Source organism: Ahaetulla prasina, chromosome 14, assembly GCF_028640845.1.
Source record: "Ahaetulla prasina isolate Xishuangbanna chromosome 14, ASM2864084v1, whole genome shotgun sequence".
NCBI classification, from domain to species: Eukaryota; Metazoa; Chordata; class Lepidosauria; order Squamata; family Colubridae; genus Ahaetulla; species Ahaetulla prasina.
In genome coordinates this window covers 12,782,705-12,798,027 of record NC_080552.1, presented here as the reverse complement: position 1 = coordinate 12,798,027, position 15,323 = coordinate 12,782,705, and the positions used below count along the sequence as shown (strand labels likewise).

Sequence of the window (15,323 nt, the reverse complement as noted above, 5' to 3'; positions counted from 1 at the left end):
AGATGAGCTGTATTCGAGAATTGGTCTAGCAAAGGTTTTGTATGCCCTAGTTAGCAATACAATGTTACTGGAGAAGAAGCTTCACAAAATTAGGTTAACAATTCTTAATGCCTTTTTGGCAATGTGTGACTCAAGACAGGCCAGGCAAGAGGTCGGAAGCTTTGAATGCACCTTGGAGAAGGTCATGGACTCTTCTTATGTCATTGATGTCTGGTTGTGATTTGTCTCCAGATTAGTTACCGGCTACGTTTCAAATATAGCCCTAGAAACGCTCCTCCGAGTGAGAGGACAGGATTGAACCCCAACTTGGATCGAGAGTGGAACACCCATTACCTCTTCCCATTGCTCCAGTTGCCAGGACCCAGAGAGGCAAAAAATGACGATGGAGGCACACCAGGTAATCTTTTCCCAATGGTTATTTTCCGCTGAAAGATCACCAGATCTTCAGGAGGACCTGGAAACACAGGTCTTCTACTTCTGATTGGTCTTAGGCAGTGGTGGGTTGCTACCGGTTCTCCCCGGTTCGGGAGAGCCGGTAGCAGAGATGTTGATGTGACAGCGAACCGGTTCGCTCCAACCATCATCTGGGGCCTCCCACCCGCCCCTGCGTTATACCTACCTTTATTCCTTCATTTTCAGCCCAGCTGAAAGGCGCAGCAGAGCAGATTGCAGTGCCTTAGATGTTCAGCAAGTCATTGCATTTGTGCAAAATGCAAGTTTGGTGTGCGTGTGACTGAAGCGAGCACATGCGCACCGATTGAGCGCAAAGCGAACCAGTAGTAACACCGGTTAGAACCTACCACTGGTCTTAGGTCTTTCACGTACTGTACAACATGAGATATTTTTTAACTGAAGTGTCTAGAATTCATGACAAGTCTCTAGAATCTATGCTGTCTTATCATCCCCACCCCAAGGATCGTTCTTGTGAAAGGCAAAGTCACAAAATACGATAATGTGGCTCAACTGTTGAATTAGAATTATGGGAATCAAGGTTGAATTACACCCATAGTTTTAGAAAATGAGCGGATATCTTTTGAGTGGCCTCTCAACCCAATATCCTTCACCGTGTTGCTGTTTTGAGATAAAATGAAGATGTACAATGAAGCCACCTTGAACTCAAGATGGGATATAAATCTAATGCAGAGACCAAATAAGCCAATAAACTCTTCAAAACACTGAATCAATGAAGAAGATTAAAAAAGTGGCTGGAGAAAATGGTAAAACAACAAATAGACTTAAAGCCAGAGCTATTTTTATTAGGCATACTAACAGGAAAATATAATAAAAGAACTCAGTATTTAATGCTACATGTAATAACAGTGGCCAGAATTACGTATGCACAAAATTGGAAAAATGGAAATATACCCACAGAGGAAATGGTAATAAAGAAAATATTAGATTGTGCTGAGATGGACAGGTTGACAATGGAAATGAAAGACAAAGGAGAAACAGAATATTATTTAATTTGGAATGTATGGTACAATTGGTTAGATAATAGATGCAAAGATTAGAAAATTAATGATGAAAGACGATCAATGAACCAGAAATAAGTACAAGTATGATGAGAGATAGAAGAATATTTACTGTAAGCAATATTATGGCAAGATGGTACAAAAGTGTGAAGTAAAATACTTAGAATGATAAATATATAGAGATTTATGTTAGACATATGGAAAGAATTAATATAAACATGATATTGTGTGAATAACTCTTAAATGGTTGCAACTGGGAGGTATAATAGTATGTGTATTGTAAAAAAAATTGCTGATACAACCAGTATATCGCTGTTGCAAAGTTGAAACTGTGATGCAAAATGTACAATAAAAATAATTTAAAAAAGAAGACAAAGAAGAATCTTTCACATCTTGCTAGGCTTCTGATGACCACAGTATACAGTCAGGATGATGTCATTTTTTTGATGCAGTATGAAAATGCATCATGTTTTTTTCTGGGATGTGACCTTGATTACTGTAGCTTATAGTTTTGATATTTCAGATGGTTTCCTTTCAAAATATTAACCATGCCTGAACCCATTTAGCTTCCAAAATTAGAGAAACTTTTTTTATATTTATATATATATATATATATATATATATATATATATATATATATATATATATATATATATATATATATATATCTTTATTAATACATTTTTCTTAATATACATAAAAAACTCTATATCTCTCTGAGCAATGTGTTGTCTGGGTACAATTAGTTTTGAGTAAGAATACAACAATCATAATGGTAATCATAGTGTACATATCAATAATAATTGCATAGTAATAGTACAATTAGCTTATCCATACATCTTCAAGGAAAAAAACAAAGAAAGTCCAGTTGTCTTTTGAAAAAAAGCACCTTTGGTCCAACAAAAATACATGATGGATTAATCTGAGAGTTTTAAAAACCTTCCTTAATGTAACTTAAAAGGGACACAGTGGCTAAGATGCTGAGCTTGTCGATCGAAAGGTTGGCAGTTCAGCGGTTCGAATCCCTAGTGCCGCATAACGGGGTGAGCTCCCGTGACTTGTCCCAGCTTCTGCCAATCTAGCAGTTTGAAAACAGGTTAAAAAAATGCAAGTAGAAAAAGAGGAACCACCTTTGCTGGGAAGGGAATCGCGTTCCGTGTGCCTTTGACGTTGAGTCATGCTGGCCACATGACCACGGAGACGTCTTCTGACAGCGCTGGCTCTTCGGCTTTGAAATGGAGATGAGCACTGCCCCCTAGATTCGGGAACCCCCTAGATTCGGGAACCAGCACAACCAGCACATATGTGCGAGGGGAACCTTTACCTTTTACCTTTAGAGAAGCTTTATCAGATGGTGCTACCTCTTGAAGTTCTGAATTGAATATGACCTCTTTTTTTACATGACTTGCTCCTTCTTGCTTTGCTAGGGTACTTCCGTGAAGGTTTCCTTGCAGTCCAACATGCAGTGGATATGGCCATCATAAAGCACCATGCCAACACATCTACTTCCCATCTGTGGGATCGTGTGAACGTGACTGTTCGGCGCTTTCCTTATCCTCCTTATGTCAATGACCTCTTCCTCATTGCTATCCAGAACCAGCTGCCCTTGCTACTCATGTTGAGCTTCACCTACACCTCCCTCAACATTGTCCGCGCTGTGGTACATGAGAAAGAGAAGAAGCTGAAGGTAACGGAAGGATCTGCTCTGGGGTTTGGTTGGACAAGCCTAGCCAGTTGGCTCGCCCAACCATGGGAGGAAATGAGGCTCCTTGACGTCTGATGTGTTGTTAACTTTAGTTGCAGTCAAGTCCATTTGGAATCTAGAACTCCAGAGCTTATCCTGAGAAATGTGACATTTTTTGAACAAATGAGAAAAGAAAGAACTCAGCCTTAAGCAGAAACAAGAAACAGACTCCTTGTCACGAAAAATCCCTCTTTATTTACTTCTTGTGAATTAATTGCATTCACCCACCGAAAAGTCCCGGCAATAGTCCTTCAAGGAGTTAACGGCAGTAACAGACCTTATCAGTTCCTTGCAAGGCCGTGAGTTCCCAGCCAAAGGGCTGGAAATTAAGTTCTGGCAAGCAGTCTTTGATGCACAAAACGCAATGAGCAAAATCTTCAGAAATACGAACTGTTGTCTTCTATGACAACCACTCCCCTTTCCTTCTATTTATTCCCCAGCCACGGAGGGACCATTCAGCCTCCACGTGTGCCTTGCTTCCCGAGTCGACTCCTTGTCCTCAGTTGTTCTCCTCTCCTAACAGCTCTGCCCATACGTGCATCTGGAGCAGGCCCCAGCTGTTCTTCCTCCCCACTTATCTCTGCCTCTGAAGGCAGCTGCCTCTCCGGTGGCTGGGAAATGTCGGACATCCCTGGCTCTATCTCATCCATGAGAGCCTTCCCCAGACTCCAGAACTGGCCCAAGTTCCTCCCCAATCTCCTCATCGTCCAAGTCTGCCGCCAACTCTTCTGGCAGCTGATGGGCCACAACAGAGAGAAGGAGAGGGAGAATAAGGAGAAATCATGGTCTGGTTTACAGCTAATGCTAAAGCTAAGTTGTGGTTGGTCTGCTTCTGTCTTGGTGTGATGGGCAAACTCATCCGTGGTTTCTAAGTTTGATGTCAAAATAAGCACAGTTTAACAAATCGTGCCTTAGAATTTGGTACAAACCAGGCCCTGAGGGTGCTTTGTCTTGAAAACTTGGCTTTATTTTAAGGCAGACAAAAATATGCACAAAACGCCAGTTGCTTGTGGTGTGGTAAGTGTGGAAACAGCTTTGAAAACCAACTGTGCAAATACCTGTATAAAAATGAGGAACGCTTAAACAGATAATTAGAATAGAACAGAATAGAATAGAATTAATGGAATGGAATGGACTACAATAAGAATTAAAAGTAGAAGTAGAAATAGAAGTAGAAGTAGAAGTAAAAATAGAATTAGAATTAGAATTAGGCATAGGCATAGGCATAGGCATAGACATAGAAATAGTGGAATGAATAGAGTAGAGTAGAGTAGAGTAGAGTAGAGTAGAGTAGAGAATACAAAATAGAAATAGAAATAATAGAAATAGAAATAGAGGAGTGGAATGGAATGGAATGGAATGGAATGGAAAACTTTATTGTCACCTTAAATGTACACTAATCAGCATACATTAAAATGAAATTTCATTGCCTTCAGCTCTCAAAAGATAACCATTATGTATACACACACACATATATATATGACACAGAGAAACATCACAGTCTAATTTGAATGTATACCTGGCGGAAAGAAAGAATCTTGTGAGTTTACCAGATGGATGCCATAAGGCACAAAGCTGTTCCAGGGTCTGGCAGTCCTGCTACAGATACTTCGGAACCTCCTCCCAGAGAGGAGCAACCGAATGAAACAGACCGTGAAGTGTGTGTGTGGAAATATAAATGATTGTCGTGTCCCACTCCTCCGCTGACGGCCGGGTCGGGGAAGTCCGTATCAAGTGTGCCTCTGCAGCTCTGCCAAAGTCCTATCAGAGTTCTCAAGGCAGGCAGGAGACCAGGAAGTGACTTCAGCAATCCAAGTTAGACTTTGCCTGACTCAGAGAATGCCAGAAAGCAGATCCTTTATATAGGCCATGGGGTGTGGCTCCATGACTCAGCACTTATCCAGGCCTGCCCCTCCCTTCCTTTTGCTGACATCGCCTCTCAACTCTCCAGAAGCGAGGATCTCTCCAGCCTCCAGCTGTTGGCAATCCTAGCTCATGACTGGCCTCACATTCGTCAGGCTCACATGCTATGGGGGAGGGGTTTAGTTGCTCCGTTTGCCTGGGCATGGTGCCAGGACTGGGGGCTGAAGGCACGCCCTTCGTCTTGCTCGGCCTGTCCGGGCATGGTGCCAGGGCTGGGGGCTGGAGACATGCCAGGACATTCTTCCGAACTATCAGCATCCGGCAGGAGATACAAGGGGCCCGGCTGCGGCAGGGGGAGCGAGCGAGACACAACAATGATAGACTTTTGCTGCTCCCTGTTGCTGAGCAGGTACATATCATTCCGTGTGGAATTTTGTGTCCCTAGGAGTACATGCGCATGATGGGACTCAGTAACTGGCTACACTGGAGCGCATGGTTCTTCCTCTTCTTCCTCTTCCTCTTAGTGTCCATCTTCTTTGTGACCATCCTCTTCTGTGTCAAGGTGAGCATCCTCATTTTCTTTTCTTTTTTTAATCGGACCCTTTGGAGAAGTTATATGAACAAATACAAGGCAGTCCTCGACTTACGACAGTCCGTTTAGTGACAAAGTCACAACGTTTTCATTTAACGACCCAGCAACCAGGCAGAGAATCCCCTTGCTAACATTTTTTGAAGCCCACCCCTGCCCTGGAGTAGAACTTATTAACAGGCTTCCATATTTGCAGGTGAGTGAACAGGGAGCAGTTTTGCCCAATAGCGACCCAACTCTGGTCTTCACTTTCCTGGCGGTGTTTTGCATCTCAACCATCTCCTTCAGCTTCATGGTCAGCACCTTCTTCTCAAGAGGTGAGCAAGGGGGTTTCTACTATGGGCTTCCTGTTAGGGTCGCCCCATTGTCACACCATTGTGGCTAAGCTGCCATCTTTCCTCGCCACATAAAAGTTTCGTCTCTCGATAACCGCGTAGATATTTTCTTGATGTTAGGGAAGAGATTTCCCTCCCTCCGTTGTATTACGTTGTTGTTGTTGTTGTTGTTGTTGTTTTCTTTCTGTGGTCGTCCTGGGAATCTCTGGTAGGCTGCCATCTGAGTATTAATCATGTTTGACCCACATTGCTTTACCGAGTGCAATTGGTCTTTTAAAAAAATGAAAATGTGGCATATAGAAAGAAGCCCTATTCTTTCCTGCCCTCCTTATATGTATGTCTAGACAAATTTTACTTGTCTTTCCAAAGGCCAGTAGAGAATTGTATTGTAACTTTCAAGAGGGAGGAGAGATAATGAATTTGTTTGTAAATGTTGTAAAGCAAACCTTTCCTTTCCTTCCCTTTCCCTTTCCCTTTCCCTTCCTTTCCTTCCCTTTCCTTTTCTTTCATTTCCTTTCTCCGCTCCTCTCCTCTCCTCTCCTCCCCTTCCCTTCCCTTTCCTTCCTCCTTTCCTTTCCTTTCCTTTCCTTTCCTTTCTCCTCTCCTCTCCTCTCCTCTCCTCTCTTCTAATTTCCTCTCTTCTCCTTTCCTTTCCTTTCCTCTCCTTTCCTTTCCCCTCTCTTTTCCTTTCCTTTCCTTTCCTTTCTCCTCTCCTCTCCTCTCTTTTCCTTTCCTTTCCTTTCCCTCTCTTCTCCTCCTTTCCTCTCCTCCTCTCCCTTTCTCTTCTCTTCCTCTTTCCCTTTTTCCTTCCTTCCTTCCCTCCTCCCTCCCTCCTTATCTCTCTTTCCTTTTACTCCTTCCTTCTTCCCTTCCCTACCTGCACTGTCCTTTCTACTTCTTCTTTTATCCTATTTTTTTAAAAAAATACTTTTTATAATAATACAACCATTTTTTATATGAACATCTTTTGAAACTATATTTAAAAGAAGAAGAAGAAGAAGAAGCTAGCAGTGCAATGCAAAATTCCCCATCTCCGTTCAGAGTTGTCCCCATCCCTTCTCCCTCCTCCTCCTCCTCCTCCTCCTCCTCCTCCTCCTCCTCCTCCTTCCCTCTGCTCCGGCCATCCTGAGGTTGCCCTCAGTCTATCACAAATGCATTGGCTCTCCAAAGGCCACCAAGCCCCGTTGCTCCCTTTTTACAGTCAATATCCACTTTGTGTTTGCAGCCAATGTAGCCGCAGCTGCGGGAGGTTTCCTCTATTTTTTCTCCTACATTCCGTACTTTTTTATCTCCCCCCGCTACGACCACATGACCCACAGCCAGAAACTCTCGTCCTGCGTCATCTCCAACGTCGCCATGGCTATGGGGGCACAGCTGATCGGCATGTTTGAAGGGAAAGGTGAGAGTTTTAGAATTTTTTTTTTATTGGCCAAGAGTGATTGGACACACAAGGAATTTGTCTTGGTGCATAGGCTCTCAGTGTACATAAAAGAAAAGATACCTTCATCAAGAATCATAAGATACAACACTTAATGATAGTCATAGGGTACAAATAAGCAATCAAAACTTACTAAGAAACAAATAAAAAGGAATAGAATAGAATAGAATAGAATAGAATAGAATAGAATAGAATAGAATAGAATAGAATAGAATAGAATTTTATTGGCCAAGTGTGATTGGACACACAAGGAATTTGTCTTGGTGCATATGCTCTCAGTGTACATAAAAGAAAAGATACGTTCATCAAGGTACAACATTTACAACACAATTGATGATCAATATATCAATTTAAATCATAAGGATTGCCAGCAACAAGTTATAGTCATACAGTCATAAGTGGAAAGAGATTGGTGATGGGAACAATGAGAAGATTAATAGTAGTGCAGATTTAGTGAATAGTTTGACAGTGTTGAGGGAATTATTTGTTTAGCAGAGTGATGGCCTTCGGGAAAAAACTGTTCTTGTGTCTAGTTGTTCTGTTGTGCAGTGCTCTATAGCGTCGTTTTGAGGGTAGGAGTTGAAACAGTTTATGTCCAGGATGCGAGGGATCTGCAAATATTTTCACGGCCCTCTTCTTGATTCGTGCAGTATACAGGTCCTCAATGGAAGGCAAGTTGGTAGCAATTATTTTTTCTGCAGTTCTAATTATCCTCTGAAGTCTGTGTTTTTCTTGTTGGGTTGCAGAACCAAACCAGACAGTTATAGAGGTGCAAATGACAGACTCAATAATTCCTCTGTAGAACTGAATCAGCAGCTCCTTGGGCAGTTTGAGCTTACTGAGTTGGCGCAGAAAGAACTTTCTTTGTTGTCCTTTTTTAATGATGTTTTTGATGTTAGCTGTCCTTTTTAGATCTTGCGATATGATAGAACCTAGAAATTTGAAGGTTTCTACTGTTGATACGGTGTTGTCTAGTATTGTGAGAGGTGGAAGTATGGAAGTATGTGTGTGAAGCGAGAGTGCTTCCTTCAATATTCCCCCCACCACCCCTTGTTGGTTGGGTGCCAATGACTGAGGTTACGTTGCCAGGAATATTATTATACATATGAATATATTTATATACAAAGTCGTCCAGCTTGGTAACTTTAAGAGGGGTGGACTTCGAATCTCAGAATTCCCCAGCCAGCATGCTCTAAATCAGGGGTCTCCAACCTTGGCAACTTTAAGACTTGAGGACTTCAACTCCAAAGTTCTTCAGCCAGCAATGCTGGCTGAGGAACTCTGGGAGTTGAAGTCCACAAGTCTTAAAGTTGCCAAGGTTGGAGACCCCTGCTCTAAATCAGTGTTTCTCAACCTTGGCAACTTTAAATTGTGTGGACTTCAGCTCCCAGAATTCCCCAGCCAGCCAGCCAACCAGCCAACCAGCCAGGGATGAATGGATAGATGATAGATAACAGTAACAGAATTGGAAGGGACCTTGGAGGTCATCTAGTCCAACCCCCTGCTCACCCAGAAGAGCTATACTGGGGATTCAAACTGCTGATCTGCCGATTTTTCTGATCGACACGCTCAGCATCTTAGCCACTGAGCCACCTAGTTGCATAGATAGATAGATAGATAGATAGATAGATAGATAGATAGATAGATAGATAGATAGATAGATAGAAAGATAGATAGATAGATAGATAGATAGATAGATAGATAGATAGATAGATAGATAGATAGATAGATAGATAGATAGATAGATAGATAGGTAGATAGATGGAGAGATGGGTGGGGGGGGGGGTGGGTGGATGGATGGAGAGAGAGATGGATGGATGGATGGATGGATGGATGGATGGGTGGGTGGGTGGATGGGTGGGTGGATGGAGAGATAGAGAGAGGGACAGATGGATAGATAGATGGATTGGATGGATAGAAAGACAGAAAGATGGATAGAAAGAAAGAAAGATAGATAGATAAGGTATCAATATGAGATAAGATAAGACAGAGAGAGAGATATATATTTATTTGGAGTTTTAAAAGTTTGCACTTCCAAATTTGCATAGTTTAAAAAATGTGCATAGTTTTAAATTTTTAACTGCTTTTCTACCATTTATAATCTATAAACTGCTGAGAGTCAACTTATGGCGGAGATGGGTGGCATATAAATTGAATTAAATAAAGAAATAAATAAAAGCTTGTATTTTCCAGGCACGGGGATACAGTGGGGAAACCTGATGAAAGCTGTCAGCGTCGACGATAACTTCACAATGGCTCATGTCCTGGGGATGCTTCTCCTGGATTCTGGGATCTATGGCTTGGTTGCTTGGTACATGGAGAATGTGTTTCCTGGAGAATATGGCATCCCACAACCCTGGTACTTCTTTGTCATGGTAAGCATTGGCCATCTCTCTCTCTCTCTCTCTCTCTCTCTCTCTCTCTCTCTCTTCCTCCCTCCCTCCCTCCCTCCCTCTTCATCTATCCATCCATCTATCTCTGTCTCACTATCTCTATCTATCATCCAACTATCTATCTCTATCTCCATCTCCATTTATCTATAAATATCTATCTATCTATCTCTACAAAATTATCTAGCTATCTCTATATCAATCTAACTAGCTATTTCTATTTATCTCTCTCTCTCTCTCTCTCTATTTATTTATCTATCATCCAACTATCTATCTCTATCTCTATCTCCATCTATCTACAAATATCTATCTATCTATCTATCATCTATCTATTTCTCTCTCTCTCTCATCATCTATCTATCTATCTATCTATCTATCTATCTATCTATCTATCGTCTATCTCTACAAAATTATCTAGCTATCTCTATATCTATCTATCATCTAACTAGCTATCTATTTCTATGTATCTCTATATCTATCTATCTATCTATCTATCTATCTATCTATCTCTACTTATTTATCTATCATCCATCTATCTCCATCTATCTACAAATATCTATCTATCTATCTATCTATCTATCTTTATCTACAAAACTATCTATCTCTCATCTAACTAGCTATCTATTTCTATTTATCTATCTATCTATCTATCTACAAAAACTATCCATCCATCCATCCATCATCTTTCTACCTATTTAACTTTTAAAGCCACCTATCTCAAAGAAATGGTTTCTTTTCCTTCTCATACAGTATATGTTTGGGTTAACTCTTTTAGCAAAGAATGCTCCAACACTGGAAGTTTTTAAGAAGAGGTCATTTGTCTGAAGTGGGGTAGGGTTTTCTGCCTAAGCAGGGGGTTGGACTAGAAGACCTCCATGGTCCCTTCCAACTCTACTTTTTCTATTCTATTCTGGAAATGCATTTTGCAATAACGTACGGTATTTGGGATTTGTGCATATCCGTGTTTGAAAAGCATCTTTTTGGCTTTCTGCTTCGAAAAGTGGATTTCGCATTTCCTTTAGAAATGGTCCGCTGTCTTTTAAAAGCCATTCACAATGGGCATTTCCTCCAGAAAGGAAGAGAATGTGTATTCTTTCAAAAGGACCTTCTGGTTTTCTTCCATGGGTCAGGTTTTTTTTCCCCAGAAAGGAATGATGAATTCTCTTTATTTCTTTAGCCTTCTTACTGGTGTGGGGGCCCCCAGACCCTTCTGGGAAAAGAGAAGGAAGAGGAGGAAGATCCAGAGAAAGCTTTGAAAAGTCAATTCATAGAGGAGGAGCCTTCGGATTTGGTGTCGGGCATCAAAATCAAACATCTTTCCAAGGTGAGCTTCTTCTGCTGGTTGCTCCCTTCTGTTCTGAACCAGCCCTTAGCAGAAACAAGATATAGACTCCTTGTCACTAAAAACCCCCCTTCATTTCCCTCTTGTAATGGCGTTCCCACACCGAAAAGTCCAGGCAAATAATCCTTCAAAGAGTTAACTGCAGTAACAGACCTTATCAGTTCCTTGCAAAAGGCCTGTGAGCTCCTAGCTGAAAGGCTGCAAATTAAGTTCTGGCAAGCAGTCTCTGTGGCACGAAACACAAGGAACAAAATCTTCAGAAATACGAACTGTTGTCTCCTATGACAACCACTCCCCTTTCCTTCTATTTATTCCCTAGCCGGGGAGGGGTCATTCAACGTCCACGTGTGCTTTGCTTCCTGAGTCAAATAGAAATAGAATAGAATAGAATAGAATAGAATAGAATAGAATAGAATAGAATAGAATAGAATAGAATAGAATAGAGTAGAGTAAAATAGAATAGAATAGAGAATAGAGAATAGAGTAGAGTAGAGTAGAGTAGAGTAGAGTAGAGTAGAGTAAAATAGAATAGGGAATAGAATAGAATAGAATAGAATAGGATTAGATTAGAATAGAATAGAATAGAATAGAATAGAATAGAATAGAATAGAATAGAATAGAATAGAATAAGGAGTAGAGTAGAATAGAATAGAATAGAATAGAATAGAATAGAATAGAATAGAATAGAATAGAATAGAATAGAATAGAATAGAATAGAATAGAATAAAATAGAATAGAATAGAATAGAATAGAACAGAATAGAATAGAACAGAATAGAATGAACAGAATAGAGAATAGAATGAGATAGAATAGAATAGAATAGGATTAGATTAGAATAGAATAGAATAGAATAGAATAGAATAGAATAGAATAGAATAGAATAGAATAAGGAGTAGAGTAGAATAGAATAGAATAGAATAGAATAGAATAGAATAGAATAGAATAGAATAGGGAGTAGAATAGAATAGAATAAAATAGAATAGAATAGAATAGAACAGAAGTTTTTATTGGCCAAGTGTGATTGGACACACAAGGAATTTGTCTTGGTGCATATGCTCTCAATGTACACAAAAGAAAAGATACCTTCATCAAGGTACAACACTTACCACACTTAAGGATAGTCATAGGCTACAGATAAGCAATCAATTCGCCCATAGCGACTCAACGCGGGCTTACAGAATATAATTTTCCTTGCTCGTCTGCAGGTGTTCAAAGTGGGCAACAAAACCAGAGAAGCCGTGAAGGACCTGACTCTTAATATGTACGAAGGACAAATCACCATCCTCCTTGGACACAATGGGGCTGGGAAGACCACCACTTTGTCCATGCTGACAGGTAAGGTTTGGGCCTAGCTTGGATCTTGAAACTCAGACCATCTCCTCATCCGATCTAGAGGTCCCGTATGAAGAAAAGAAAGCACTGTCTTTTAAACAGAGTTCTACGAAAACCTTTGCTTTAATGAAGGGTTGGAAGCAGAGCTGGATCTACCGTTGGGTAGCAAGCATGAAAACACAGCAACATCTTGGAGAATTTACGAGTTATTGTTATGTTTATTGATGATGAGGAAAAACGGGGCTTAGTTACGTTAAAGGTAAAGGTTCCCTTCACACCAGAGGTGGGTTTCAGCAGTTCTGCAGAACCGGTAGCAAAAATTCTGACTGGCCCCACCCACATCTATTCTCTGCCTCCTGAGTCCCAGCTGATTGGGAGGAAATGGGGATTTTGCAGTAAAATTCCCATTCCTCTGCCACACCCACCAAGCTGCACCCACAGAACCGGTAGTAAAAAAATTTGAAACCCACCACTGCCTCACATATATGTGCTAGAAAAAATGCTTTTAAAAGTAAAAAAAAAAAGCCTCTGATGATCGTGTGGCTCAGCTGGGAACGTCAGAGCCTTTTAAAAGCATTTTTTCTACAACTTTTTTGGCCGAAGTGGTTGTAGAAAAAATGCTTTTAAAAGTTTTTTTTTAAAAAGTTGGCCACGCCCACCCAGTCACATTATACCCCCCCCAAGTCACACCCACAGAACCGGTAGTAACAAATTTTACATTTCACCACTGCATATAATGTTATATAAATTGTAATAAATTATAATTATAATGTTACGAATAATCCAGACGTTTTATGACCACCTATTCTTTCATTGCCTGGAGTTGTATTTGGCCCTAACCCATGTTCCCTTTTTCTCCCTGGCTGTTTCCTAGGACTGTATCCTCCAACCAGCGGACAGGCGTACATTAATGGCTACGAAATCTCTCAGGACATGGTCCTCATCCGGAAGAGCCTGGGTCTTTGTCCTCAGCATGATGTCCTCTTTGACCACATGACGGTAGAAGAGCATCTGTACTTCTACTCTGGGGTAAACTTTGGTCAATGTTGACTTGAACTTCTGCAGTCTCTGCCTTTCTGGGATCCACTCATTTTCCGGCTTGCAAAGTCCAGAGTTTGTATGGTTGCCCGCTACTCATGGTCTGTCATGATTGTACTGGGAGGCAAGTACAGGTGGCCCTCAACTTACCTGGAGCCCCAGATTTCTGTTGCTAAGTGAAACATTTCTTTCACCCCATTGTACGACTTTTCTTGCCACCCTGCTGTTAAGTGAATCACTGCAGCTGTCATCTTAGCCACACGGTTGTTATTATTATTATTATTTATTATATTTGTATACCGCCCTTCTCCCGAAGGACTCGGGGCGGTTCACAGCCAGTAAAAAACACAATACACACAATACAAATTAAAAACTATATAAAAAACTGATTCAATAATGGCCTAAAAATTTTAAATACAGTTTAAAACCCTGTTTAAAACCCTGATTAAAACCCTAAATTAAAACTATGTTCAAGCTAGTCCTGCACGTCGAAACAACAGCGTCTTCAGCTCGCGGCGGAAGGTCCAGAGGTCAGGGAGTTGACGAAGCCCCGGTTGTTAACTGAATCTGGCTTCCACATTGACTTTGCTTGTCAAAAGGTCGCAAAAGGGAATCACCTGACCCCAAGACGCTACCACCGTCATAAATATGAGTCAGTTGCCAAGCATCTGAATTTTGATCACATGTCAGAACCTGCTGGATTTCACCCCTACCTCATACTCCTTTTTTTCCCTTTCTCTTCCATCTCAGCTGAAAGGATTTCCTGTTGAAAAATGCCCTGGGGAGATCGCCCATATCCTGCGCATCCTCAACTTACAAGAGAAACAAGGGACTTTGTCGAAGGCCCTCTCCGGAGGAATGAAACGCAAGCTCTCCATTGCCATCGCTCTCATTGGGGACTCCAAGGTGCGGCTCTGCCAAGTCCCTTCCTCCTCATCCTTGTTCACCTGCGCAGGTGGTTCTGAGAGAGTCTGGTAGACTTGGTGCCTTGCAGGGTAGATGGGGACCCCTTGTTTGCTTTCCCAATGGTGGAAGATGGAGTGGAGAGGTTGAGTGTTCCCTCCATCTCGAGTGGGAGCCCTTGTTTATCCATGAAGTCCTTCTTCGTTTAAAATGTGAACGGAGGTTCAGGAAACCCTACGTGTTGCTGGTTTTTATGGTACTTACATCCTCCATTTGGGAAAGTGGAAAGGAGTGTGCGTATGGGTCTCCCCACAGTTTGCCCATATTACAACAGCCCTGTGCACCAGACAGGACTAAGAGTTGAACTCTGTGACTGAACAAGAGACTTGAACCTAAATCTTTCTGTTACTACATCTATCTTTTTCTTTCTTCCTTCAGTCCTTCCTTCCTTCTTTCCTTCCTTCCTTCCTTTCTTTCTTTCCTTCCTTCCTTCCTTCCTCCCTCCCTTCTTTCCTCCCTTCTTTCCTTCTTCCCTTCCTTCTTTTCTTCTTTGTTTCCTTCCTTCCTTCCTTCCTTCCTTCCTTCCTTCCTTCCTTCCTCCTTCCTCCCTTCTTTCTTCTTTTATAATAAAGGATTGTCCTCTCATCTTCAGCCTTGATAATATTTACCACTGTTGAGAGAACAGTGCATCTTTCTAGTTCTTTTTTTTTTTTAGTTATCATTCACATCCTTGATATAATTTTTTTTTAAAATTTACATTTATATCCCGCCCTTCTCCAAAGACTCAGGGCGGCTTACAGTGTGTAAGGCAATAGTCTCATTCTATTTGTATATTTACAAAGTCAACTTATTGCCCCCCCCCAACAATCTGGGTCCT

The 15,323-nt window shown here is 41.3% G+C and overlaps 1 protein-coding gene across 3 annotated transcripts in view; it reads left to right on the top strand.

The window, feature by feature from the left end:
- Positions 1 to 15,323, top strand: part of ABCA3 (ATP binding cassette subfamily A member 3) — an 89,131-nt gene that overhangs the window by 44,010 nt on the left and 29,798 nt on the right. For all 3 annotated transcript variants that reach the window (XR_009152104.1, XR_009152103.1, XM_058157442.1), the window contains exons 5-14: positions 232 to 397; positions 2,900 to 3,159; positions 5,525 to 5,641; positions 5,865 to 5,985; positions 7,229 to 7,402; positions 9,635 to 9,816; positions 11,009 to 11,155; positions 12,379 to 12,508; positions 13,380 to 13,534; positions 14,294 to 14,449. Coding sequence is in view for 1 of the 3 variants with exons in the window: in XM_058157442.1 (XP_058013425.1) it covers positions 232 to 397; positions 2,900 to 3,159; positions 5,525 to 5,641; positions 5,865 to 5,985; positions 7,229 to 7,402; positions 9,635 to 9,816; positions 11,009 to 11,155; positions 12,379 to 12,508; positions 13,380 to 13,534; positions 14,294 to 14,449 (1,608 nt within the window). In the remaining 2 variants the exon portion in view is untranslated. The remainder of the gene's footprint in view (positions 1 to 231; positions 398 to 2,899; positions 3,160 to 5,524; positions 5,642 to 5,864; positions 5,986 to 7,228; positions 7,403 to 9,634; positions 9,817 to 11,008; positions 11,156 to 12,378; positions 12,509 to 13,379; positions 13,535 to 14,293; positions 14,450 to 15,323) is intronic.